This window comes from Electrophorus electricus, chromosome 13, assembly GCF_013358815.1.
Source record: "Electrophorus electricus isolate fEleEle1 chromosome 13, fEleEle1.pri, whole genome shotgun sequence".
Classification (NCBI taxonomy): domain Eukaryota; kingdom Metazoa; phylum Chordata; class Actinopteri; order Gymnotiformes; family Gymnotidae; genus Electrophorus; species Electrophorus electricus.
This window is the reverse complement of record NC_049547.1, coordinates 7,388,337-7,411,954: the sequence shown is the minus strand read 5'-3', so window position 1 is coordinate 7,411,954 and position 23,618 is coordinate 7,388,337. Positions and strand designations below refer to the sequence as shown.

Below are 23,618 nucleotides of genomic sequence, written 5' to 3'. Positions count from 1 at the left end.
ACTGTGAGTTTAGCAATATAAGTAAAAATATTAATTTTCATATTCTTTACTAGTTGAAACTATTGATATTAGCCTCTGCAGTAATCTTTATAACAAGAAGGTATAAATATTAAGTGGAAACAAGTTTGAAAATTATTTCAAAATAGGACATTATGTCTTTTAAAACAAAGGTAAGACCTTTTTGCATGCAGTTGTGTTTTCACTGTATTAAATACAATACCCCTTAATTACATAGACACTATAGCATATACAGCTATGATAGCTTGGTATTTTCACAAACATGGTTACTACAGAAAAGGTTTAACAGTGTTTCCAAGTTTTATTAACTTGGTTGGCAACAATCATGCACACTCTGTGAGAACTAGCGTATTAGTAGATCTCTCCAATTTCAGCATGCCAGCTCAAATGTATTTTAAAAGATCCATTACTTTAAAATAAAACAAAAAATATGGCTGCAAGAATTTTTGTACCCTGATCCATTAGTCTAAGGGCAAGCAAACACACCTAACACGGAAAATCTAAAGCACATCTAAATATGGAAAATTAATGAATTTACCTAAACAACTATAGGACAATATTGCTCTTAATGCAACCATGCAAATGTGTCAAATAATTAACCATTTATTTAGTTGCTGGAATGTAAAATGGTCAAGAAAGAGCTTTTCAGTTCACAGCTTCCTCTTAGAGCTCCCTCTAAGAAACTTGAAGGCTGCCAGGATGCCTTGCCAGTAGTGAGTGGATCAGAGCCACAGAGTGTGTGAGCCAGGGCACTGATGGGAGTTGTGATGTGACGTTCAGCCCAGCACGTCAAAGGCAGGCGGCGTGTGTACATACGCAGCACTATTTATAGCCTGCAGCCTCCTCAGTCTGTCATAAAGCAGAGCTGGCCTCCACTTCCTCTGGCCCACTCACTGTCTGACTCGGCTGAGGCACGGAAAACGAGAGGCACAGGAGGAGAGAAGGAGAAGGAGAGGAGGGTATACACAAAGGTTATTCCAGTGAAGGGTACACAATGTGAAGGGTACATCACAAAGCACACTCAATACTTGCTTTTAGAGACCAGAAGACCAAAGGTACACTAAACCAAATGGAGTTAGGCTTAATGGAGATCATGAAGGTAGATACCACTCACCTAAGTCAACTTGTTAGGAGTGCTTGTTTTTGTCTCTGTGGTAGAGACAATTTGAGCCACGACACTGCAAAGGAGTTCAAGAAAAGCCTTATAATAGATAGGTGTGATGAGAATAGGAAGAGTGTCTTCACATGGAAGTGCTGGGAAACTGGTGACTTGAAAGGGTACAGTGACAGATGTAGAGTGTACACCCTCAGATAACACATGCAGGTTTTACTCCTCTACAAGTGTTGATGTTGGGTATGAGAAAGTACAGGCAACTGAACTGGGTAAACTGTCAAAATACATAGAAATCATCTGATGAACTCAAAAGATCAACCCTTAAGTAACCCTTAAATAAAACAATCCTTACTAGGACAGGCACACTATCTGAACAAGGAAGGTGTAGCAATGAGTGCTATCTTTTTCGCAAAATGCCTCTGCTGTGACACCCTCATTTTTTATAAAAATTAAGTTAAAGCACTGAATGGTCAGTGGCTTAAATGTTATCCCTCAACTTGAGAAACAGTTGTATCTACAAACACATCTGATTCATCAATCTCATTCAACAGATGTTCCACAGAAAAAGGATCTATCCACTGCATTAAGCTGAATTCATGTCACTAAACCATATCTGAACAACCTTGATATAGCTCAGTATGATATAAGGGTATACAATTCGGTATGACATAACGGTATACATAACAGTGACATAACATTCTCTTGGGATAAAAAAAATTATAGATAGATATGCTACTACCAGGATGGGATACACATGATTGGTATGGATGCTGAGATACCCTCATCTGAATGCTGCTCCTTTTTAAGGTTAAAACATATCCCACACTATTGTAAAACCCAGGCTATTATTGTGACATGCAGTATGATGGACGAATTCACTCTTCCAGTTATCATGAACAAGCAGGAACTGAGATTCCTGATCAGGCCATTTCTGTCCAATGCGCCAAAGTCCAGCAATTCCAATTTTTGACCCACTTCTCTGCTGAAGAAAAAACAGACCTCTGTAATGTCACTGACTGCCATAACCCATTAATGTCAAGATGCAATGAGTTGATGAATAAGTCATTTGGCACAGTGTTCTATTGAAATGTTAACTGTACACTGTCTTTTGAGCTGTGCAATTTGTGTCAACTGCCTTTCATTTTTATCATCAAATATTTTAACACCTCTGCCTGGCTATCATTCGGCCAGACAATCGAGCATGACTGGCTATCTATTATCAGCTCTGTTCAAAGACACGTCAATTTTCTTTCTTTCTTTTTTTTTTTGTATAAACTCCACAACATCTCATATACACAATCTTTATATACTCAGTCTGTAGTACCTAAAGCTCGAAAATCCTTCTTTAACTTGTCTCATCCTCTTGAAGTGAATTCAGCAAGTGAAATCAGTTAGGGATAATAGCTTTTACTTTAACCTCAACAGTCCAGTACAAAAGCTTCCCTAATATTTATACAATGAAAACATGTAACTACATGTAACACATTCCTAAGAAATCATTCCTTAGAAGGTTATCTAATAAAAATGTCCTATATTTGTAAAAGGTGGAAGCAATATGGATAGGTACAAATTGATGGCCCTGAATTTAGGGCAAACTATGTAGCAATATATTCAATATTATTGCCTTTTTAAAAATATATATTTTAAAATACTGCACCTTAATTCCAACATGCTCATGGGTCCATCACAATCCCAATGGTTTAATTTTGTGACAGTTACCAAACATGGTTCTTATCTGAAGATTATCTTTTCTCCATTTTGCTTGTCCATTCTGTCCATTTGTAAAATTCATATTGACACATTTATGTAAAGCATATCTAATTTGATTAGATTCTCATATTCTCTAATTTTGTGGCTGCATTGGGACGTTAAAGTCACCTAGACACATTTTACTAATTTTGTAGGGTGCACGCACAGTTATTGCCATTTTTTAAAATTTGGTGGACAACTTATTTCTGCATTTGCGTTGTGTCCACAAAAATAGAGCGCATTAACTCAGTGCTGAACAAAGATGTTCAGGCCAAAATAAAACTGTTCATCAGTTTATCTGATATTCATAGTTCTTGTGGTTTGAAAGTTAGAAATTAGCCTAATGGGCATAAATAAATAATTTAATGAAAGAGACTATCAAGTTATCATGAATTGACTGATTGACACAAAAACCCACTTCAACAGCTGTTGTCACAGCCATCCTACTTATTTTAAACCAATTGAAAGTATATTATTATATTATTTATCACCATACTTTCAGTTAAAATCCATATATAAAGGCGTAATGCGGGAAGCTTGGCAGGATGCAGAAACAAACCCATGCTGAACACAGTGACGTTTATTAAACACACATAGCACAACAAGGACAGCGAAGCACACAGGCTAACATATGGTCAAAGACTGACAAACATCAATGACTAAACAAGACCTTATATACATGCACAGTAACAACATAAAACAAGGAATAGGTGTGATACATGGGGAGGGTGTGGTGCACACACATGCACACACACACACACACGCACACACACAGTGAGACATCTGGGAGGAGGGGGCCATGCTGTGACAAAAAGAAATTTACATTCAGTGATGAGGTACATGCATTGTTCACATACAAATTATATATGTGAAATATAACCATGTACAACTTTAAGATAATTTTGTTTTCCTAATACTACTTAACCAACAAATAACTAATTTAAACTTATAAATGAATAAAAAAAAGATTCCATAATTCATGAGGTTTGAGAACAATAAAGTATCAAAATATTAAAACAACATTAAGAGATACATATAAGTACAGTCTAAATAAAAAAAAATATACAGCATTTCTATTACACCTTGATGCATGCCCAGCAGATGGCTTTTTCTGGGTTTGACCCAGTTAAGATGGAGCTAAGGCAACATCCAATAATGTATGAACCAATAAATCTGACCCTAGAGTCAAATGCACTAAATCCACTGAATCAAGTAGACACAAGTCACATGCAGTGGGTGATAAGTGGTAGCTATTGAATAGTTTGATTCCGATTTTTAAGACGTTCATCTGAGTTTTGAATTCTGATGGCATCAGCAGTGGACTCCCAGGGGAATCATAGAGTGCTTCTGCAATTGTGCAATTCAGTGCAATTCAGAGATTTCCCTTGTGGCCATCTCTTTCCTTAGCTTGCTCGATGGGACTGTACAGCAATCGCTTCGTTGAGACCAAATATGAGAGGTGCAAAGAGCTGCCTATCTAAAAAGGCATACAGGCAATGGCACTGATAAACCCCTGCGAGGCACATGGAAAAGTGAGGGAGGGGTTCACAAGCACAAACATGCAGGGGCACAATGGAGTACACCACTTCAAATACAACACTGGAGTTCAACAATAATGAACACTTTAAGTGAAATTCCACTATTGATATAGTATATTAGGAAGACAACATTTTATTATCTTTTACATATCATTTGAACTTTAAGTATCATATCTGACATTTGAAACATTAAGCCAATACTATTGCCAATACTGTAGTATGATTTTATTATGCTTATTGAAACAGGTGATAATCTGACAACATACAGAATAGCTAGCTAGATAATATAGTAGACAAACACCTTTCCTAAATAAATCCTTTAGTGGCAGGATTCAAACCCAAACCTCTAAAAACTCAAACTTTAATCCAGCACCTTAGACCACTCAACCATTCATACAATATGGTGAGTCGTTAAAAACTGAGAAGCAACAGTACACATTACACATGACTCATGGTATCAGCAGGTACTTGTGGCCAACCATTAGCAGTATACGCACAGGATTGGATGCTCACGCACAGGATCGGATACTCACACACACACACACACACACACAAACACACGCACACACACATTGTCACAGTTAGTCCCTCCTAGCTTCTATGTTCCATGGTTTCCTTGTCTTGTGTGTTTTTGTTCCATTCCATAGTTTTGTTTTCTCTTTCCCTAGTTTGGTTTTCCACACCTGATCCTCAATTTCTAGTCTTGTTAAATTCATGCATTTAAACCCTGTCTTGTTCCTTTTGTCTTGGCTGTTCACTGAATGTCTGTATTGATGTGTTTGAAAGCCAATATCTATAAGTTTGTACTCCTGTTTTCTAGTCTGCTTTTCCTAACCTCTGTTATAGCCTGCTTCCCCTAATATTAGGTGGCAATCAGAGTGGTGTTGCAATAGTCATCTCTCAAATTAGGCCACATGTCAGAGTCATGAGTTATCTCCATCAAATCGTTGTTTGTTGGTAATTAAAAATAGGCTCACCTGAGGACGTGGATGCCCTGAGACCAGGCAGGCCAACTCCAGAGTCTCTCCCTCCCGGATTGTATACACCCTCTCACTGTACCGCTCTTCTTCCACATTACATGCGTGGCCAGAGTGGATGATGCGTACATTTGGAGGAGCTGCACATATTGATGGAGGGTAGAGGGATGTGGGGGTCAGAGGAAGACAGATACAGTTAGAATGTCCATGACATCAAGCATACTGAAAAGAAAAAAGACAGAGAAACATGGAGCTCTGGATAAACATGTTTCAAGACAAATAAAATTCATTCTGAGGTACTGCAATAATTCCCCTCATTGGCAGATACAATTGAAACAGCAAAAGAGGTCCACTTTGTGTATGTAAATGTATCAGAGACTTGCATGCCTGCTCCTCCCCAAATATTACAGACAAAAATATCCACACTGATGCATTGTCTTACATTAAATCACAGAGTTGTGCCTAGCCAACTGATGAAGCAAAGTGCTTTCATTATAAATTTCCCCACTGAGCATGAGCTGAGCTGCTGTATGCCGAGCTTGTCTGCTCCACTGATCTGCATTTGGACAGCACTTCCATAACAGGATTTTGTACAAACCATACTACCACTTACATTCTGTTGGTTTTCTGTCATGTTAGCATATGTATGGGTGAGACTTCTTAAGCTGCATCCTGACTGCACACACCCCAGCCCTGAAGAAATGGCATAAAGCTTCCAACTATAAAAGTAATGTACCATTACATGCTGTTAATTGTTTCAGGTACAGCTTTCAAAAGTTGCAAAGATGGTGTTCTCCAACTAAACACAAATAAAAAAAACTGACACTAAATGGAATGGGAACATCTAAAAGATCTGAAAATACATGCCTGGCCACTGCTGAGTATTTAGACAGCAAATACAAACATCACTGACAAGAATTACATTGCAACCTCTACAATGGATGCCAAATATGGCAAATTCAGTATTATTCTCTTTATCACATCTGACATACCCTTATCCTAGTACTTTCCAAATTATTATCTTTTGGACCTTCATACTCTGTAAATGAACTTTGTACAAATATTAAACTGTTTTGTTTTTACAGGAATCTATACCTCAAGGCATGGTACAAGCAAAATCATGTACTATCTACAGGCACAAAAGAATCAGGTCAGTCTGCCCCTGTTCCTAACCTAGACCACAGATTACTCTAAATCCATCTTATGTCCCTTGATTCAGAGCAATACATTAAATACATCTGCAAAAAAAGAATGTTGATCATTTAACTTTGAGAACTTATTTACAAAAAAGCACCAAAGCATTGCTGCCTTTACCATACAGGAAAGAAAAGTCCCTTGGAAGGTTTGGAATAAGGACATATATGTCAGGCTTGTCATCAACTAAACACTGAAGAACAGGAAAATTCACCATTAATTAGTTTTAGAAGATGTTATAATTTACAAGACAAACTGGTACACAGTTATCTTCAACCAAACACCCAACAAACATGGTTGAGTCCAAAATCCAAGTGGTCCAACAAATGTAACCATTGTAACCATTGCACAAATATAATACAGACCATGACATTTATGTCTCAGAAGGAGCTCACTATTAATCATTTCATTAAATGTAAAACTTTTGTTTGATATGTATAGGCTGGAATGTCCCAGTTGCAAAGTTCATTTTACATTTCAGGAACAAAAAGATAGTTACAAGACAGGCTAGCAGAATACAAATATTCCATTTGCACAGGGGGAGTGTAAACTTCCCTATAGCTAGACACTATCTGGACTTCCATAACAGTAATCTATCCATACTACAAGCCTTTGGCACTGAACATATCTTCCATTCAAAAAGATAAGAGACAAAGGAAATTTAACCAACAGATCGACAAACTTCTAGATTGACAAACTATGAGCTACTAGCAGCCTGGCCTAAATCAGGAACTCGATTTTACTGCTTTTTATTTCTTTATTGTAAGCAATGTTGCTCTTTAACTCAGCTTTGATGGGCCCAGAACATTATTTGTGTTCACTTTTTTTTTTTTTAATTCAGCTTTGGTGAATACTGGGGGCCAAAATTATGCCATCTACTGGAGTTTGTATATATTTACACCCTCTATAGGCCACAACACTATGCCCAAGTGGAAGATTTCTATTGGTGAAATGCCACTAGAAAAAGGGCCAGCTGTTCCATGAGATCTGTTTGACAGCCCAATAGATTTGATGCTGATACACATCAGAAGTCTAAATGTGACTTAGCCAGTATAATAAAAACACTGAATTATTATAAAAGAGAGTGCTTTTTTTTTTTTTTTTTGTATTTTTATGTATTCTCTTCACGTGTACCAAATGCCAGCTCCATTCCCTGGCCTATTTTCACATTGTCTATATTTGGAAAAAACAGCCCCTCTCCCTGCCCTTCTGTGTCCTGCTCTGTAATGTAAAAACTTCCTGACACATGCACCTTTTTTACAGCCCCAAAAGAATCATGCCATAGGTGCTCCTGGGATAATTATTCATTGATGAGACTTCTTCTAGCAGTCTGTCATCTTAATTGTGCTATAAGGTGTATGAAAAGGTCATTCCACGAAGATCAGAACCCACAGTTAAATGAAAAGCAATGAGGATTTAGTAATATATTTACTTTGAAAGTTTAAGATAAGCTTATGCTGAAATTATCATTTCAGGCCAGAGGTGAAGGTGCTAAGATATGAAATATAACAATGGATATTTAAGAAGGTACAAAATTCAGACCAATTCTTCCTTGCCCAATAACTTTTAAACTATTGCTATTGTAACAGCAACAACTTTTGCTATTCAGAAAATAATGCTGACCAATATTGTTATACCATTGTATACAGGCCTATTTTTATGTTATCCTCAGCTCTTCATGTGAAATCTCTGTGAAGCTAAAACACACATTGTGTATTTGCACACATTCTCCTATATTAGTAATTCAGGAATGAATAATACTCTGAACTTTCTATTTCATTTCCTGGAATACTGTTGGTGTCTGGGAAAATGGCTTTTGGCTCGCAATTTGTGGTTTCTTGCCCAGATCAATCAAAGCTGCGGGTGCGTGATTGCCTTGTCCACTCTGGAGGCTGATTTGGATTTTGAGCCATGAGGCTGTCGTTGCAGTGTGAAGCAGCTCAGGAAATTGGAACACTTTCAGATGTACTCTTCCAGTTATACATGCTTTCATTTCAACAGTGATCACTTGCATTATAAAACCAAAAAATAAACAGACAACAGTTTTATATGCATCTCTTTCTAACTGTTTCATCACAAAGATTTATGGTCAGTGACTAATTTAATGAATCTCTGCTTCATTTGCACTGATTACAGATGGCCAATGTATGATGAGTAAAAACACAGTGGATAGCAATGAGGGCTTTTTGTAATTACATAAACGGACAGGTGTCAATACACTAATTGAGCAGAATTCCTGTTAAATGACAGGAATATAATGACTAAATGTATGTGGCTTCACAGAACTGAGGAATTTGCAACCCATAATCCTTTTAAATCACACTCTGAAAGTAAGTTTAGAGTGATAGAGGTAAACTCAGTTTTCAAATATGCACCTGATGCAGAGATCTTATACTGTTTGGTGAATTGTTCAAGTTAGAAATTATATATCACACATACTATATGGTAATACAATAATGAAAATACTATATGGTAATACAATAATGAAAACATATTTGCTGTATGAGAATAGATATAGTGAATAGATATACTGAAAATTTCCAATCAATCTCACTCAAATATTAATATGCACACACACACACACACACACACACGTGTGTGTGTGTGTGTGTGTGTGTGTGTGTGTGTGTGTGTGTGTGTGTGTGTGAAATTTTGAAATATGGCACTGTCATAGGATGCTACCTTTGCAACGTCAGCTGCCCCTGCAAGTGCTATTATTATGAAAATGGAAGCATCTAGGAGTAACAATAGCCCAGACACAAAGCAGTAGACCACACATTTTTAAGCCTAAAATCACCATGTGCAGTGCCAGGAGTTGGCTGGAGTGGTGCAAAGCACACTGCCACTTAACTTTAAAGAAATGGAAATGTTCTATGAAGTTATGAATCATACTTTACTATCTGGCAATCTGAAGGAACAACCTGGGTTTGGTGGCTGCTACCAGGAGAGTACTACCTACAACAATGTATAGTGCCAACAATAAAGTTTGGTGGAGGAGGGATAATGATCTGGGCTTTTAGAGGGTTGGGGCTAGAACTGGCTTAGACAATTAAATACTTCCAACTTTGTGGCAACAGTTTGGGGAAGACCTTTTTTAGTTCTAGCCTGAATGTGCGCCTGTGCACAAAGTGAGGTTCATAGAGACCTGGTTTGCCAAGTTTGGTGTGGAAGAATTCCAGTGACCGGGACAAAACCTTGACTTCAACAGCTTTGAGATGAACGGCAATGACCCTATCATCGCCATTATGCGATAGGCATTCTAATCCACTGCATTATCTCACAAATACTTTTTTGACTGAATAATTAGGGGGCCCAGCATGCTCATTTTGGTGTGACGGTCAGGTATCCAAATACTTTTAGCTCTATAGGGAGCATGTGTGTGTGTGTGTGTGTGTGTGTGTGTGTGTGTGTGTGTGTGTGTGTGTGTGTGTGTGTGTGTGTGTGAATAATTAAATGACAAATCATTCCAATCATCCATTACTTCTTTTTCAAGATCTGGTACATAACAAATTTTCCATCTTCCATTAAATATTCATTCAGAAAATGTCCATCAACACTTATTGACTTCCCACAAATGTTACATTGATTAATTGAATATATCAATGTTAATGTAAAATGACACTATATATCCAATGAATACACCTAATAGTATCCTGAAACAAGATACAGTAGCTGCATAAAAAATGCTGTTCTGACAGAATCACAGACAAAATGTGTTAATTTAGAGGCACAGTTGGACTGTACTGTCCTTTTATTGTATAACTCCCTTTTGCTCAATCACTCTAATCACACATGGACAGAGGAGGATAATAGCCCCGATTGGATGGAGTATGCTGCTGGGCTACTGATAATCGCTTTGATACACATGGCATGACAACTGCTGTAGCCTGAAGCTTAGTAGCCTGCAATCTCCTGGCATGTGGATTAACCACTGGGATAACCTGGCAATCCACTTGCTCATGTCATGTATGGTGCTGTATACTCCCTCAGGGAGGTAGAGAGGTAAGAGTGCTTGCACTATATTGTATTCCTTTTTCATAATTCTATAATCAGCACTGACTTCTGGTAAATGTTAGTAAAGCAAGCTGTTTGCAGCATTATCCTGGTGCTAGCCCTACACATGCTTGGTTCAGCCTCTCTCATACAAAAAGGACAGAGTGAGAGACAATTAGAGTAGGTCTTAGGCTTGTCGTTTGGCAGAGCATTCAGTTTAATAGCTAATAGGGCCGGAGAGGCACTAGGTTGGATACCATGGGATTCTCTGTGCCTGCTGGGCTAAATGCCTGATGGAATTTCCTTCCTCCTTCATTTGCCAAGCAGCCAAATTGAATAAGCAAAATGACTCATTACTTTTCATTAGTCTGCCACTAATTCTGTAAGGGCAATATAGGCATTTACATTAGTGTTGACAAGGCTATTCAAATGCTATTATTCAAATGGTTAATATTAATCATACTGGGATACATGGTTCATCAAGAAATGTTTTCCTGTTAAAAGCAGGGTATTAGGGGAGAAATAGTAAATATAACCTTAAGACAAGCTAAAATGGGGTTTAAAAAAATCTTGGTTCATGCCTCTTTTTTCATGCAAATATGAAAAATCACAAGGATACCAGTGCTCTTAAATTTAACACCCTCATCTCAGGTTTCAGCCTAAACTGACTATAACATTTTAATTTTAAGTTAATGATTCATAATACAGAAATGCCAGAAATGACTTTTTAAATGCCACAGCTAAAAGGACTGGAAAACATGTCCTCTTCGTTCCAAAAATATAACTTTAAAATAGCACACTAGCACACTCACAGAATTTGGGGACTCTATGCACTGCACTTTCACTTTTTTTTCTTTTGCTCCATCAGATCTCACTTAAGTTTATAAACGTCTGGATAATTAGCTCATGCATCTAACATGTTATCAGTAGAAAATGTGCAGTGCAAGCACTCTTCAGGCCAGGCACTGGAAACCAGGTTTATTCCTGGTCAAAGCATATAGTGCTGAAACTCTTTTGTATCTGTTCAGGTTTTTCTTACTATACTTATCCTGCCTTAAGACATGATAATCTGCTGGATCAAACCAAAATAAAATCCTCAAATACCTCCTCCAAATATTTTCAAATCTTAAAAAAAGACTCAAAGACTCCTCAGATATTGCCTCACATAGATTGTACAAGAATAGCGGTGTTTGAAAATCAATCATGAACTTTTAATATCTCTTGCAATACTTTTGTTTGGCACCAAATTCTATCCACACACGCTGCATTATTTTAAGGTTGCTTACCAATTTTGACACATCTGCCATTGGGGGGTGTTATATAAATGCAAGAGTTTCTCAGCAAGTGCTTGTCCAATCAAGTATCAAATTTAAAATCTTTAGCTTGTGTAAGTGTTCCTGAGGATGACCAGACAACTAGAAAAAAAAGGCTGACAAAAGCCAATTAGCTTTCAGCAGTGATTTGGCAAATAATTAAAAAAATGTAAAACTAGCCAAGCCTTTGAATTTGAATGGTCAAAGCCCGATCCATACCTCGAGTGCTTCGAACCTCATGTACAGCTCGGCTTGAAATACCATGCTTCAGGTCTCATGGAAGACAAGCATTAAGACTATTTTCTGTTCTGGCTCCAAGATGGTGGAATGAACTCCCACTTGCTGTCTGGTCCAGAGACCCATCTATTCGTGGAATATTTAAATGGAAACGGACCATGCTCCCATATTGACTGACTAAATTAGTACATATTGTAGGGTATTGTTTATTACACTGATGTTGTTTAACAAACTCTACCACTTTTTGTTTATTACACTTAGCATTGTTTAAGATAGACCTTATGTATTTTGTACTTCTAGGCATCAGCAGTTATCCCAGTATTTCTACAGTATTCTATATCATGGGTATATTGGACTCTAACCTGCTGTACTGGCTAGGATGTATTCTATGAGTAAATGACAAAGCACTTTTGTAAGTCGCTCTGCTAAATGCTGTAAATGTAAATGTAAATGAATGGCATATGGAAGTATAAACTCTGTGGTACAAAATGATACTTGACAACATGGTGGGCGTTATCCCTACAGACCTTTGACTAACTGAGCTGAAACTATGTATGCTGCATCTGAAAGTGAAATTCCAAAAGTTTCCTTCTCATAGCAGCTTCATATTATGACAATTTCAACACAGGGCTGTCATTCAACACATGGCTGCCATTGGCCAATCCACTTTCTGCAATTTCCCTTCTAGGCTCCTGTAATTGGATCCAATAATATTTTCTTACTGCTATATTTCCCTTTTCTTCTATTTGTCATAATCAGGATCTGAACCACAGCCTTCCAGTCATGGACTGGGTCTATTTAAACACTGCAGCTTTTTCCACATTTTCAAAAAGTAATATTGCTCCACTATATAATTATATAGTGTCTTATATATACAAACACATTGTCAATGCACAATGTCTGCACTGATTTTTGTTATTACAGTAATATATATTCATTTTCATCTACAGTAATATATGGTCATTTATAAACTCAGGTGCAGTATTTGAACAAGTTTATGCAATTTAAGTATGATATCCATTCCATTCCATTATTTCAATACCATTAAAAGATAAAAACATTTCACAACTCCCTGCATACTGTTCTATGCTTTTACCTCATTGCACCTTTTCACAGACATTAGAAATGCTTACCTAATGCATCTACTGACCTGTTTTTTGACCCCTGCCTGATTGTGTCTACTGCCAATGGCTCCTGCTACACAATAAATAGCTAGTTATTGTGTTCACATGTGTGTAGTGTACAGTGTGCACATTTCTTGCTGACTGGGTCACTAGGGATCATAGTCCTATAAGTAAAGATAATTTTATTATTGATGTAGCTCTTCAAGCTGAGAAAGACCATATGCTCTGTCAGTTGTTCAGGCCATTGTAGCAAAAATTCTTAGATGTACAATATTGTCCAGTATTTAGATGTACAGCAAATATAGTCCAGTAAACCGTTTTTAAAAAATCTTTGCCTTCTCCTGCTCAGAATACAAATTAATTTTATTTCAATGAAATTTAAAGCAGGGCTTAATATATTATCTACATAGTTACATACAAATAATATTTTTCTTGTTGTAGTGTCTTTATCTTTCATATAGTTCATCACATTCACTTTCTCTAGATGTGACACTTGTAAGCTCTCATGTGGGCCCTGGCCACATTGAATATACTGCATAACGGAAAGGAGTCACTCAATGCCTCTTTGACTGTTTTAAAATGGAATGCAGGTCAAGCTGAAATGAGCAAATAATTCAACAACAACTGTGTGGTTAGTAACAATGGCAGTGAGTTCATAACTCGGCTGCAGAGAAAGTAATTTATACTTGGTGGAATTTTGGCCAGTAGTCATCAAAATTGTGGAACCTCGCAGTAAAGTTGTATGCAAGCTGTGTAAACTACAGTTAGCCTGCAATTCCAGCACTAGCAACCTGAGGGCAAATTTTGAAAATATGAACCCAAAAGAGTATGAACTGATATCTGCTAATATTTGTTTGTGGTAGCTAGAGTTCTAGAGAATTCTAGTATTCTTAATTTTATTGTAAATTATCCCTCATGGAAAAACATTTTTGTTGTCACATTTATTGAAATTGTATGCCTTACAAAAATACAAAAGTATATGCTACTGTACTGACTAAATAGATATTAAAGGCTAGAGATGGAAGCTCCATACACTGCATGTCCCCAAAGATTTGATTTTACTTCCCCTTTCATGACAAGGAAAAGTAAAAAGACCTGTTGTTGTTGAAATAAATATACATAAACACGTAGTTATTTCTCTGGCTGTTAGTGCTAAAGGTTTCCAGGTTAGTGCTAAAGGTTTCTACATAATATTCTACAATAATAATTGTACATCAATAAACATACCTACAAGATAAGTATGCATAATTAAATGACACATGCAAGATAAGTATAATAAAGTGGGTAGTGAGTGTACCTACATAATTTCTAGAGGTAATTTCTTCTAGGTATTCTAAGTATCCAACAAATTGCTGAGCCAACAAAAACTGGACACAGCTAGATCATTTTGTGAATTTCAAAAGAAAAAAAAAATTAAAATGCAGCTAACCTGGTATTAAAGCAATCATGCACCGACACAAATAACAACACACAACAAAAACAAAGACAGAAGAAACCCATACAAAACAGTTGCAGTCCAACCTCTGCACTATGCTTCTGGCTTATTCATGTAGGCGACTATATAGGAGTATGTGTACATAGTCATATCAAATAATTATGACATTATATCATATCAGCTTTACACATCTCCCCAGATAGAATATTTGTACATTGTACATTTCAGTAACTCATTTCAAATTCCATTGCTCTCAATCCTAGCACTCTACTGGCAGCTCAATTGAGCAACAACATGCACGCCTCAAAAATTTCCAGGTAAATAAATAAATAAACTGGCCCATTTTTCCCCATGCTGTGCTGAAACAAATCCACTGATTCCTCATTCCTCATCAGTATCAAACCTCCTGTGAAAACACAAGGAGATCAAGCCTGTTTGAACGCAACACCTGATCATGAAGGGGACAGTAATTAAATTTGTAAAACCTGCTAATGACTTATAAAGTACTAATCCCTTAATGCAGTATGCTGTACACATGGAAATTGATTTAGATTTAGGATATGATTTATAAGAACTGTCACATAAATGCATTTGAGGTGAAAGGGAAAAAGCAACATTATTCATCACAACCAACAAATAGCAGAGACAATTCCAGTTTCTTCAATAATATGAGTAATGATCATGTGGAAGACTTAGATAGTTCCAAAGTGAATTTTTTAACAAAAATCAGGAACTGCCCTATGATATTTACAGGCATCAATAACAATGCAAAGTCACAAAAGGTTCCCCAGAGTCCCAGGAGGATGCAAACTGAGTATCATTGATTGGATGCTACCTGTAAGTTCAACAGTTCCTGTATTATTGCAGAATTATTTAGGTTCTGTTAGTTATGGTCTTACTGAAACTACCATATCAGTGCATCTGAAGGTCTTTGTGATTGCACAGTGCCCAGACCCCATCACATAGTTGACCTGGTAGAGAGCCTCTTGATGAAAGCGTCATGGCACCAGAAACTGCTGTTCTTCTCCCCTTCTGGTGAGGGAGCTCCATCTTTGGTGCAGCATTCCCTGTGACAGATGGAGCTTGTCCCACTGGCGTCCAGTGTTTTGATTTGTTCTCATTGTGGACTGAATTCATGCTGCCCCCACTGCAACCAGGAGACAACCAACCTTATCTATGGATTTACTGCCTAGGCCTCAGGGAGTACTGTTGATATCTTGTCCGCTGATTTGTCTAGCATTGCTAGCCCTATGGTTTCTTTATGCTTCCTTAGACAGGAGGCAGCAGAGGCACTGTCTTTTGTAGCAATGGTATAAAAGGGCATTAGTATTGCCATGGCAGTAATGATGTTTAAAACTGTAAGTCATAGGTCTGATGTGTCTTGAGCCAGAAAGTATCACAGCAACCAGTTCAGTAAAGTATTATGAACTGCCTAGAGTAAAACACCAGGTCTATTTTGTCAAACTCCCTCGACCAGCTGCTATCAGGATGTCTCCTATCCAACTAGGACATTAGAGATTAAAAAAAAAAACTTCTTAAAGGATTCCTGTATTTGCAACAAGCCAGTTTGTAGTCGATATATAGTTGAATCAGATTCAGTTACATTTTACAAATTCAATAAGTGCTTATTTGGCTATTAAATGAAAAATGTCAGATTCACCAAAATAAGATAGGTCTTGATTTCCAGTTTACCACTAGAGCTTTTAAAGGTGCATTAGACAATTTTCACCCTTTTCTTAGTAATTCCAATAAACTGTGAAACAGCGTTGGACTGTCTGAATCACAGATTTTACATAATAAATCAAGTAGCTAGATAAACCATGATCACTTAGAGAGCTAAGTGAAATGATGCTTTGGGTGAACCACTTTCAGAGAAATATATGTAATGCTGGTCAGATGCATCAAATTAACACATGTAGTAACTGATAAACTCTTAATGAAGTTCATTACAAAATTGAACAGTGAAAACAACTATTCTCATCACCATGCCCCCCCCCCCCCCCCCAAACAGCATGATGCCTGCTCTGGCCAAACAACACTGTTATACCAAGAATAATTTCTAGAGTACTTGGTTAATGTGACTACACAACAAGTCTCTCTGGAAAAATTGTAAGTCATGTTAGTTTGCCAAGCAGAATAAATCAATAAATCAATTTTTTACCAAGGGACAATAGCTTAGATAATAGCTACCATGTGATTCACTTTTGCTAACAACTTGATTAATTACAAAGTATTATTAATAAAAAGCTCAAGTGAAGTCATGACAACTTCAGTAATACTAGAAAACTGTAATTGAACTTTGCAGGACAGGAAACCATAGAGTTTAGAGGTGTGCTTTGTGTTCATGGGTAAAAATGAAAGGCAGATCCAAAGAGCAAAAAATGTTGTATTTACCTACTTAACTGTTAAACATGGTGTTTTTATCTTGACTAATGTACTTTTAACCTATAAATAACAGAAGACTTTCTTCTTACTGTTGGTTTTGCAAAGATTATACCACACTCCTTAGTACCATTATACCTCTATGCAGTTTATACAAAAAATTGCACTGAGGCTAGCTGCACTACATAGAACATAAATGAATCTTGCATTTGTTATTTTTATCAATCACCCAAATCTGGTCCAACATATTTGATTTTCTGTGGCATCTACACAATATCAAATTGATGAGGATTTCAATTTGTGATATCGTGAGCCAGTTAAAGGATCAAGGTGTGAGTGAATGGATGGCAATGGTTAATTGGACAAACCAAGTGAGAAAAAAAGAAACAAAATCACAGACAATAATGCTCATGAAAGCATGCTGAGTGAAGATTGTCTAGGCGAATGCATGACATAAGTTTCATTAGGAAGCTCTGCAAATGTGGACCAGCAAGAATAAATAGGGGAAACAAAACAAAGGACAGGTCCAAGTGATAAATGCTAATAAACCAATGTTTTGGACTAGGGAAGTGACTGGGGAGTGTTATTGGTGGATGTGTGTATTGCCCTGGCTGGGTCCCGACTGAGGTGTGACACAATTGTAACTAATAACACTCTTTTACAATTTAACCTTAAGAACTCATAATAAAATTTGTGCATATTAGCAATGACCCTTACATTTTTTCCTATGGACGTTATCTCAGAATGACTCTACCTAGTTTTGTCTGTGCCAGCCCACTTGGTGCCTGAGAGACCAATCAAACTTTGTGTACTGAAATAACATATTGCTCAAATCAAAATGGGCACAATAATAATCTGGTGACTTATTTGCCATCCTTCTGTAGTAAACTGGTAGTTGCTTTTCATTTATCAGTATTATTTGATCATGTCAAAGCAAATATCTTTTATTTAATTGGTTTAATAGATCAGCTCATACCTCTTCTATCTGTAGAAAGTCTGCACTCTAAATACTAGTTGTTCTAATATTTGCAGCTATGTGAAAATACCAAAAAAAAAAAACAAAAAACCCACATTCAGTTCTCTATGGTCAGGACATTCTTTCCTTTGAAAGAGTTGGAAAGATGAATTTCATGTGTTCTGTAAATAAAAAAAAGTTAAATACTGTACATAGGTACCAAGTTTGGTAAATAAAACATTAATTTACATTACAGATTTTTACATGAAATTGGTCAGCTGTTAGCTCACTAGATAGTGTCCTCCTTTCATGAGTTATTAAAGTAGCTACCCTAATGCCTTAGTGACCAAATCAGTTTTTGGGACTAACATATTTCACTTGTGAAAAAGAAATTTACGATTGTAACAGTAAATAGAATATAGGCTAGATAATATGCTTATTACTGTATTATAATTATTAAATAATTATTTATACAAGACAATCAGGCAAACCTAGTTTTGCCACACAACCACTGATTCGTAGCTTTTTTTTAACACAAGTGTCAACAGGATAGTATCCATGATGCTCAGAAATCTCTTTAATGAATGAAGAATTTAAAGGTCTGCTATATTGTAAGCTATTCTACTGTTTACAGTGCTGAAATATTAGACCATTTTGTGCTTTGCAACATTTAAAGTTAAAGTTAGAGTTAACAATTAAATCTTGGATTTCTTTTTATGCACAATTCAACAGTGGATAGTCACTCATATGTCCTTGAGGGAATATTTAGCAGTTTTTCCCAGAAACAAGTGGCAGCAATGTCTGAAACAACCAAAAACCTAAGTTTTCATACCGGGCAAAGAGAAATATGGTAGACCACATTGATAATAATAATACTCATCATTATCAACATTTTGAACATCCTACATTACAAGCCAACAAAATAACCAAATATTCAGGATGTAACTAATCAAAAAAGTCTCTCTGTCCACAGCAAAGCCGATATTAGTGTAAATACTCATTCTTGGATGTAATCTACCCATATAACTACTTACCCAATTACATTATTAAAATGAGAACAATGATTACTCTTTAAAGGTAACGAAGTGTTTATTATTGTATGCACTATGAACCACATTGCATATACTTAGATCTTTAGCTATGTGTGAAATCATGGACAATACCCAGTTTATCAGAATATATACTTTTTTGGCTACAATACTGAAAAGCCATCTCAAATAACAAATGATAGCGCTTTTAACACACATATTTAGCTCATACATATGTTCGTTTAGAAGTATTTATAGTCACAATTTTTGTGTGATTTGAAATGAACACTAACAGATTACTCGATGGAATGAGATTATGTAATAATTTATAATCACATAAATCATTTTTTACTAATTGTGACTGAAATGTAATCATTTATCTTTAATTTTGTGAATAATTATGACAATGCTGAAGGATTCACATAAGATAATACAGAATCTGAAAGAGAAAATAATTTAATAAAAAGGGTGAAAAATAGGTTGAAAAAAACACATAAAGATTTTGGCAGCATAAACTTTTCACGCACAGAGCTACAGTAAAACATAGATTGAAATACAGCCCACACAGACTTTCTGAATTTATGTATTTTTTTCCAACACAAATTGCTGGATACAATATGCTAGCTATAGCTATATTTAGATCCTGAGGTGTACATGACCAAAGAAGTTTCTTTATTCTAACCTGGTCAAGGTTCCATAAAATGACTGATTATTCATACCAGCAACATTACAAAAGTACATCTACAACATCACATCTTATGTCAGACTGACAAGGCTGCATGGCAAATTTGTTTTAGGTCAGCATTTCAATGAATGCAAAAAAAAAAAAAAAAGCCACTTAGTCATTAGTCCAATACCGCTGTTCCTGGTAGTATGATCACCACAGGCTGGATAAGTGTATACAGATGCCATCTGCGAGATCCTAGAGGTCTTGGTGTTGCACAATAGGCACAAGAGACTTTTTTGTCTAACCACTTCTTTCTTATCATTCTCTCCATTCATCACTTTATCCGTTTCATATCTAAATCCTGGCTTTGACTCATAGGCTATGTTTCATCCTTCTATGGGCTGCTGCTCTACTGACTGTGTATATGTGTTTGTGCATAGCCCTGAAGCCAACAAATCACACACGTCATGCCTGCTGCTTACATAACATACATAACTATTTATACCACTTTAAACCTGTGTAGAAAGGTAATGTCATATCTCATATATTTCTGAATTTCCATGTGAATGAAAAATAAGCCTATCAAGTATGTACTACATAGTTCATATCAATTTTCATAAAACATTCATTGCCCTGAAGCACTTTGTTGTGGTAAAATGTTAATTGGTTTATCTAGATTGTTTTTTAAACAATTATCACTTACAGCTTTTTTATCTTAACACTGTAGCTTAACGGCAAGATATCAACTAGGCTCTGCAATATAGGCAAGGAACCTGAACAACATCTTATGCCAAATTTTGACAACTTCTTAGAGCCATCTAATTTCTACATGCAATAGTTTGGCTACGTAAATCTGATGGAGAAAACAATGTGAATAAGACTGCTTCATTCAAAAAGTGAACTTTGAGAAAAATAGGAAAAATCTGTAGAAACTGTCAGGCTGACTGGAAGTCCTATAACACTCATATTTCAGATTAAATCTCATGCATAAAAACTTGGAAACAGTTGATGACACACCAACAGATTATGCTATTAATCTTCTCCAACAAAAAGGGCAATTGGAGATCACAAGAAATGCAGACATGAGAATAAACTGGTCAGGTGCAAAATATATTTTCCCAATGTTTTTAAGGTAGTGCTTCACCTAAGAAGTATCATCTTAATAAAAACTTTTGTCTACCAAATTGTGACTCTTTCTGTGAAACTACAGATACAGAAATTTAGCAGTCATGTGATTTTAAAACACAATGCATTTAAACATGTTTAGCGGCAGTGTTCTAACAAGACCAATTTTGTAAAAAAAAAAAAAATGTGGGGGTGAGTAATGACTTTTTTTTTCTTTCAATGACAACAAAGTGAACATGATTTAAGTAAAGATATAAGAATATTTTGCTACCTGTCACAATTGGCCCCTCCTAGCATATCTATCTCTATGATTTCCCTGTCTCATTTTCTCCGTTCCTGTTCCAATCCTTGTTTTGGTTTTCACTGTCTCATTTAAATCACCTGTGATTTAAATGAGACAGTGAAAACCAAAACAATGACTTTGTTGTCATTGAAAGAAAAAAAAAGTTCATGCCTGGTTTGTATTGCTGTTTATTATTGTTAGTTTATTATTGCTATTTTTTCATCTCTCCTTAATCCTCCCCCTCCCCCTCCTTCCTCATCTCTTACTCTGAAGGATTTTATCACCTTCTTTGAGGAGAAGGTTGCAGCAATCCACCAGTCCTTTTCCTCTGTTCCCACCCCTCCAACTAATGTGCATTCCCCAACATCCAACTCTCTGACTTCTTTTTCTCCTCTCTCCACAGATGAAATTCTTCAACTCCTGACTTCCAGTAATCCAACTACATGTCCACTGGATCCAATTCCTTCTGCTCTGTTCCAAACAATCGCAAGAGATCTGCTTCCTTTCATTTCTGTCATCATCAACAAATCCTTATCTTCTGGATATGTGCCTACTGCATTCAAAACCGCCAGGGTGGTACCAATCCTCAAGAAGGCCAGACTTGACAGCTCCAGCGTTACCAACAGACTGGTATCACTTCTCTCTTTCCTCTCAAAAGCCCTTGAATGAGCAGTTAATAATCAATTGTCTCTTTTTCTCACCCAGAACCAGCTGCATGATCCCAATCAGTCTGGCTACAAACCAGCACATTCTACAGAAACAGCCCTCATAGCAGTGACTTAGAAACTTCATGCTGCTAAAGCTGCCAAACAGTCATCTGTTTTGATTATTCTAGACCTTTCAGCAGCCTTTGACACAGTGAACCACAACATTTTTCTCTCTGTTCTTTCCAGGCTTGGTGTGACTGGCTCTGCATGGAGATGGTTTCAGTCCTATCTGGATGGAAGGTCCTATCAGGTGACATGGAGAGGATCCACATGCAAACTGTGTAGACTCTCCACTGGTGTTCCACAAGGCTCAGTATTGGGCCCCCTTCTCTTCTCTTTGTATACTCGTTCTCTTGGTGATGTAATATCTTCTCATGGTTTCTCCTACCACTGCTATGCCAATGACACTCAATTATTTCTTTCTTTTCCACCCTCTGACACGCAGGTCTCCAGATGTATCTCGGCGTGCTTGACTGACATTGCGTCATGGATAACAGCCCACCACTTGAAGCTCAACCCCAGTAAAACTGAGCTTCTGTTCATCCCAGGTACTCCCAACCCTTACCATGACCTCACTGTTTCCGTTGAGAACTACCTGGTATCACCATTCAAAGCTGCCCGTAGCCTGGGCGTAACTTTGGACAACCAGCTGTCGTTCTCAACTCATGTTTCTAATCTAACCCGGTCTTGCAGATTCCTCCTTTGTAACATACAAAGGATTCGACCCTTTCTTTTGCAGGAAGCTACCCAGATGCTTGTGCAGTCTCTTTTGATCTCAAAGCTAGACTACTGCAACTCGCTACTTGCTGGTCTTCCTTTAAGAGCCATCAAATCTCTACAACTGGTCCAGAATGCAGCAGCACAACTGGTCTTCAATCTTCTGAAGTTCACATGTTACTCCACTGCTGCGCTCCCTTCATTGGCTCCGTGTAGCCGCACACATCAGATTTAAAACGATGCTTGCCTACAAAGCCAAAAATGGACCAGCCCCTTCATACATGAGGTCAATGGTCAAAGCCCGATCCGTACCTCGAGTACTTTGAACCTCAAGCACGGCTCGGCTTGAAATACCTTGCTTCAGGTCTCATGGACGACAAGCATCGAGACTATTTTCTGTCCTTGCTCCAAGATGGTGGAATGAACTCCTGCTTGCTGTCTGGACAGCAGAGTCCCTTGCAGTCTTCAAACGCAGACTAAAGACTCATCTATTTGCAGAATATTTAAACTGACACTGCTTCCTTATTGACTGACTAATTTAGTACTTATTGTAGGGCACTGTTTATGTTTTTTAACAAACTCTAGCACTTATTGTTTAAAGTGACAAAGCACTTTTGTAAGTCGCTCTGGATAAGAGTGTCTGCTAAATGCCGTAAATGTAAATGTAAATGTAAATGTTAGTACAAGCCTGTTAGTCCCATCCTCTGCTCATGTAAGTTGTGTACCTTATTGTAGTCTTCTCCCCTTCTGTAATTGTGTGCTATTTAATTCGTTTGGTTGCCATGTTTTCCCCAACTCCCCATGTTGACCATGGACCATTTTAACAAATCTGATTTGGGATTTGGTCTTAATAAATCTCACTCTTCTCAACGTTTGCGTCTGCCTCATGATCGCTCCACATTACACCCATTGATATCCCTCAGAATCTGTGCATCACTTGCTCCTGGCACAAATGATGCCAGAGTAAGTGTGCTGTCTTTGGATCTTTTTTTTTTGTTTTTTGTTTTTTTTATGACCATAATCACTATTGCACAACTGTTGTCAGTGGATATTTGTAAATAA

The 23,618-nt window shown here is 37.0% G+C and overlaps 1 protein-coding gene across 2 annotated transcripts in view; it reads right to left on the bottom strand.

The window, feature by feature from the left end:
- The window catches only part of mdga2a (MAM domain containing glycosylphosphatidylinositol anchor 2a), a 132,542-nt gene that overhangs the window by 90,953 nt on the left and 17,971 nt on the right, over window positions 1-23,618 (bottom strand). For both annotated transcript variants that reach the window (XM_027000392.2, XM_027000393.2), the window contains exon 2: window positions 5,397-5,536. In XM_027000392.2, the coding sequence (XP_026856193.2) occupies window positions 5,397-5,536 (140 nt within the window). The remainder of the gene's footprint in view (window positions 1-5,396; window positions 5,537-23,618) is intronic.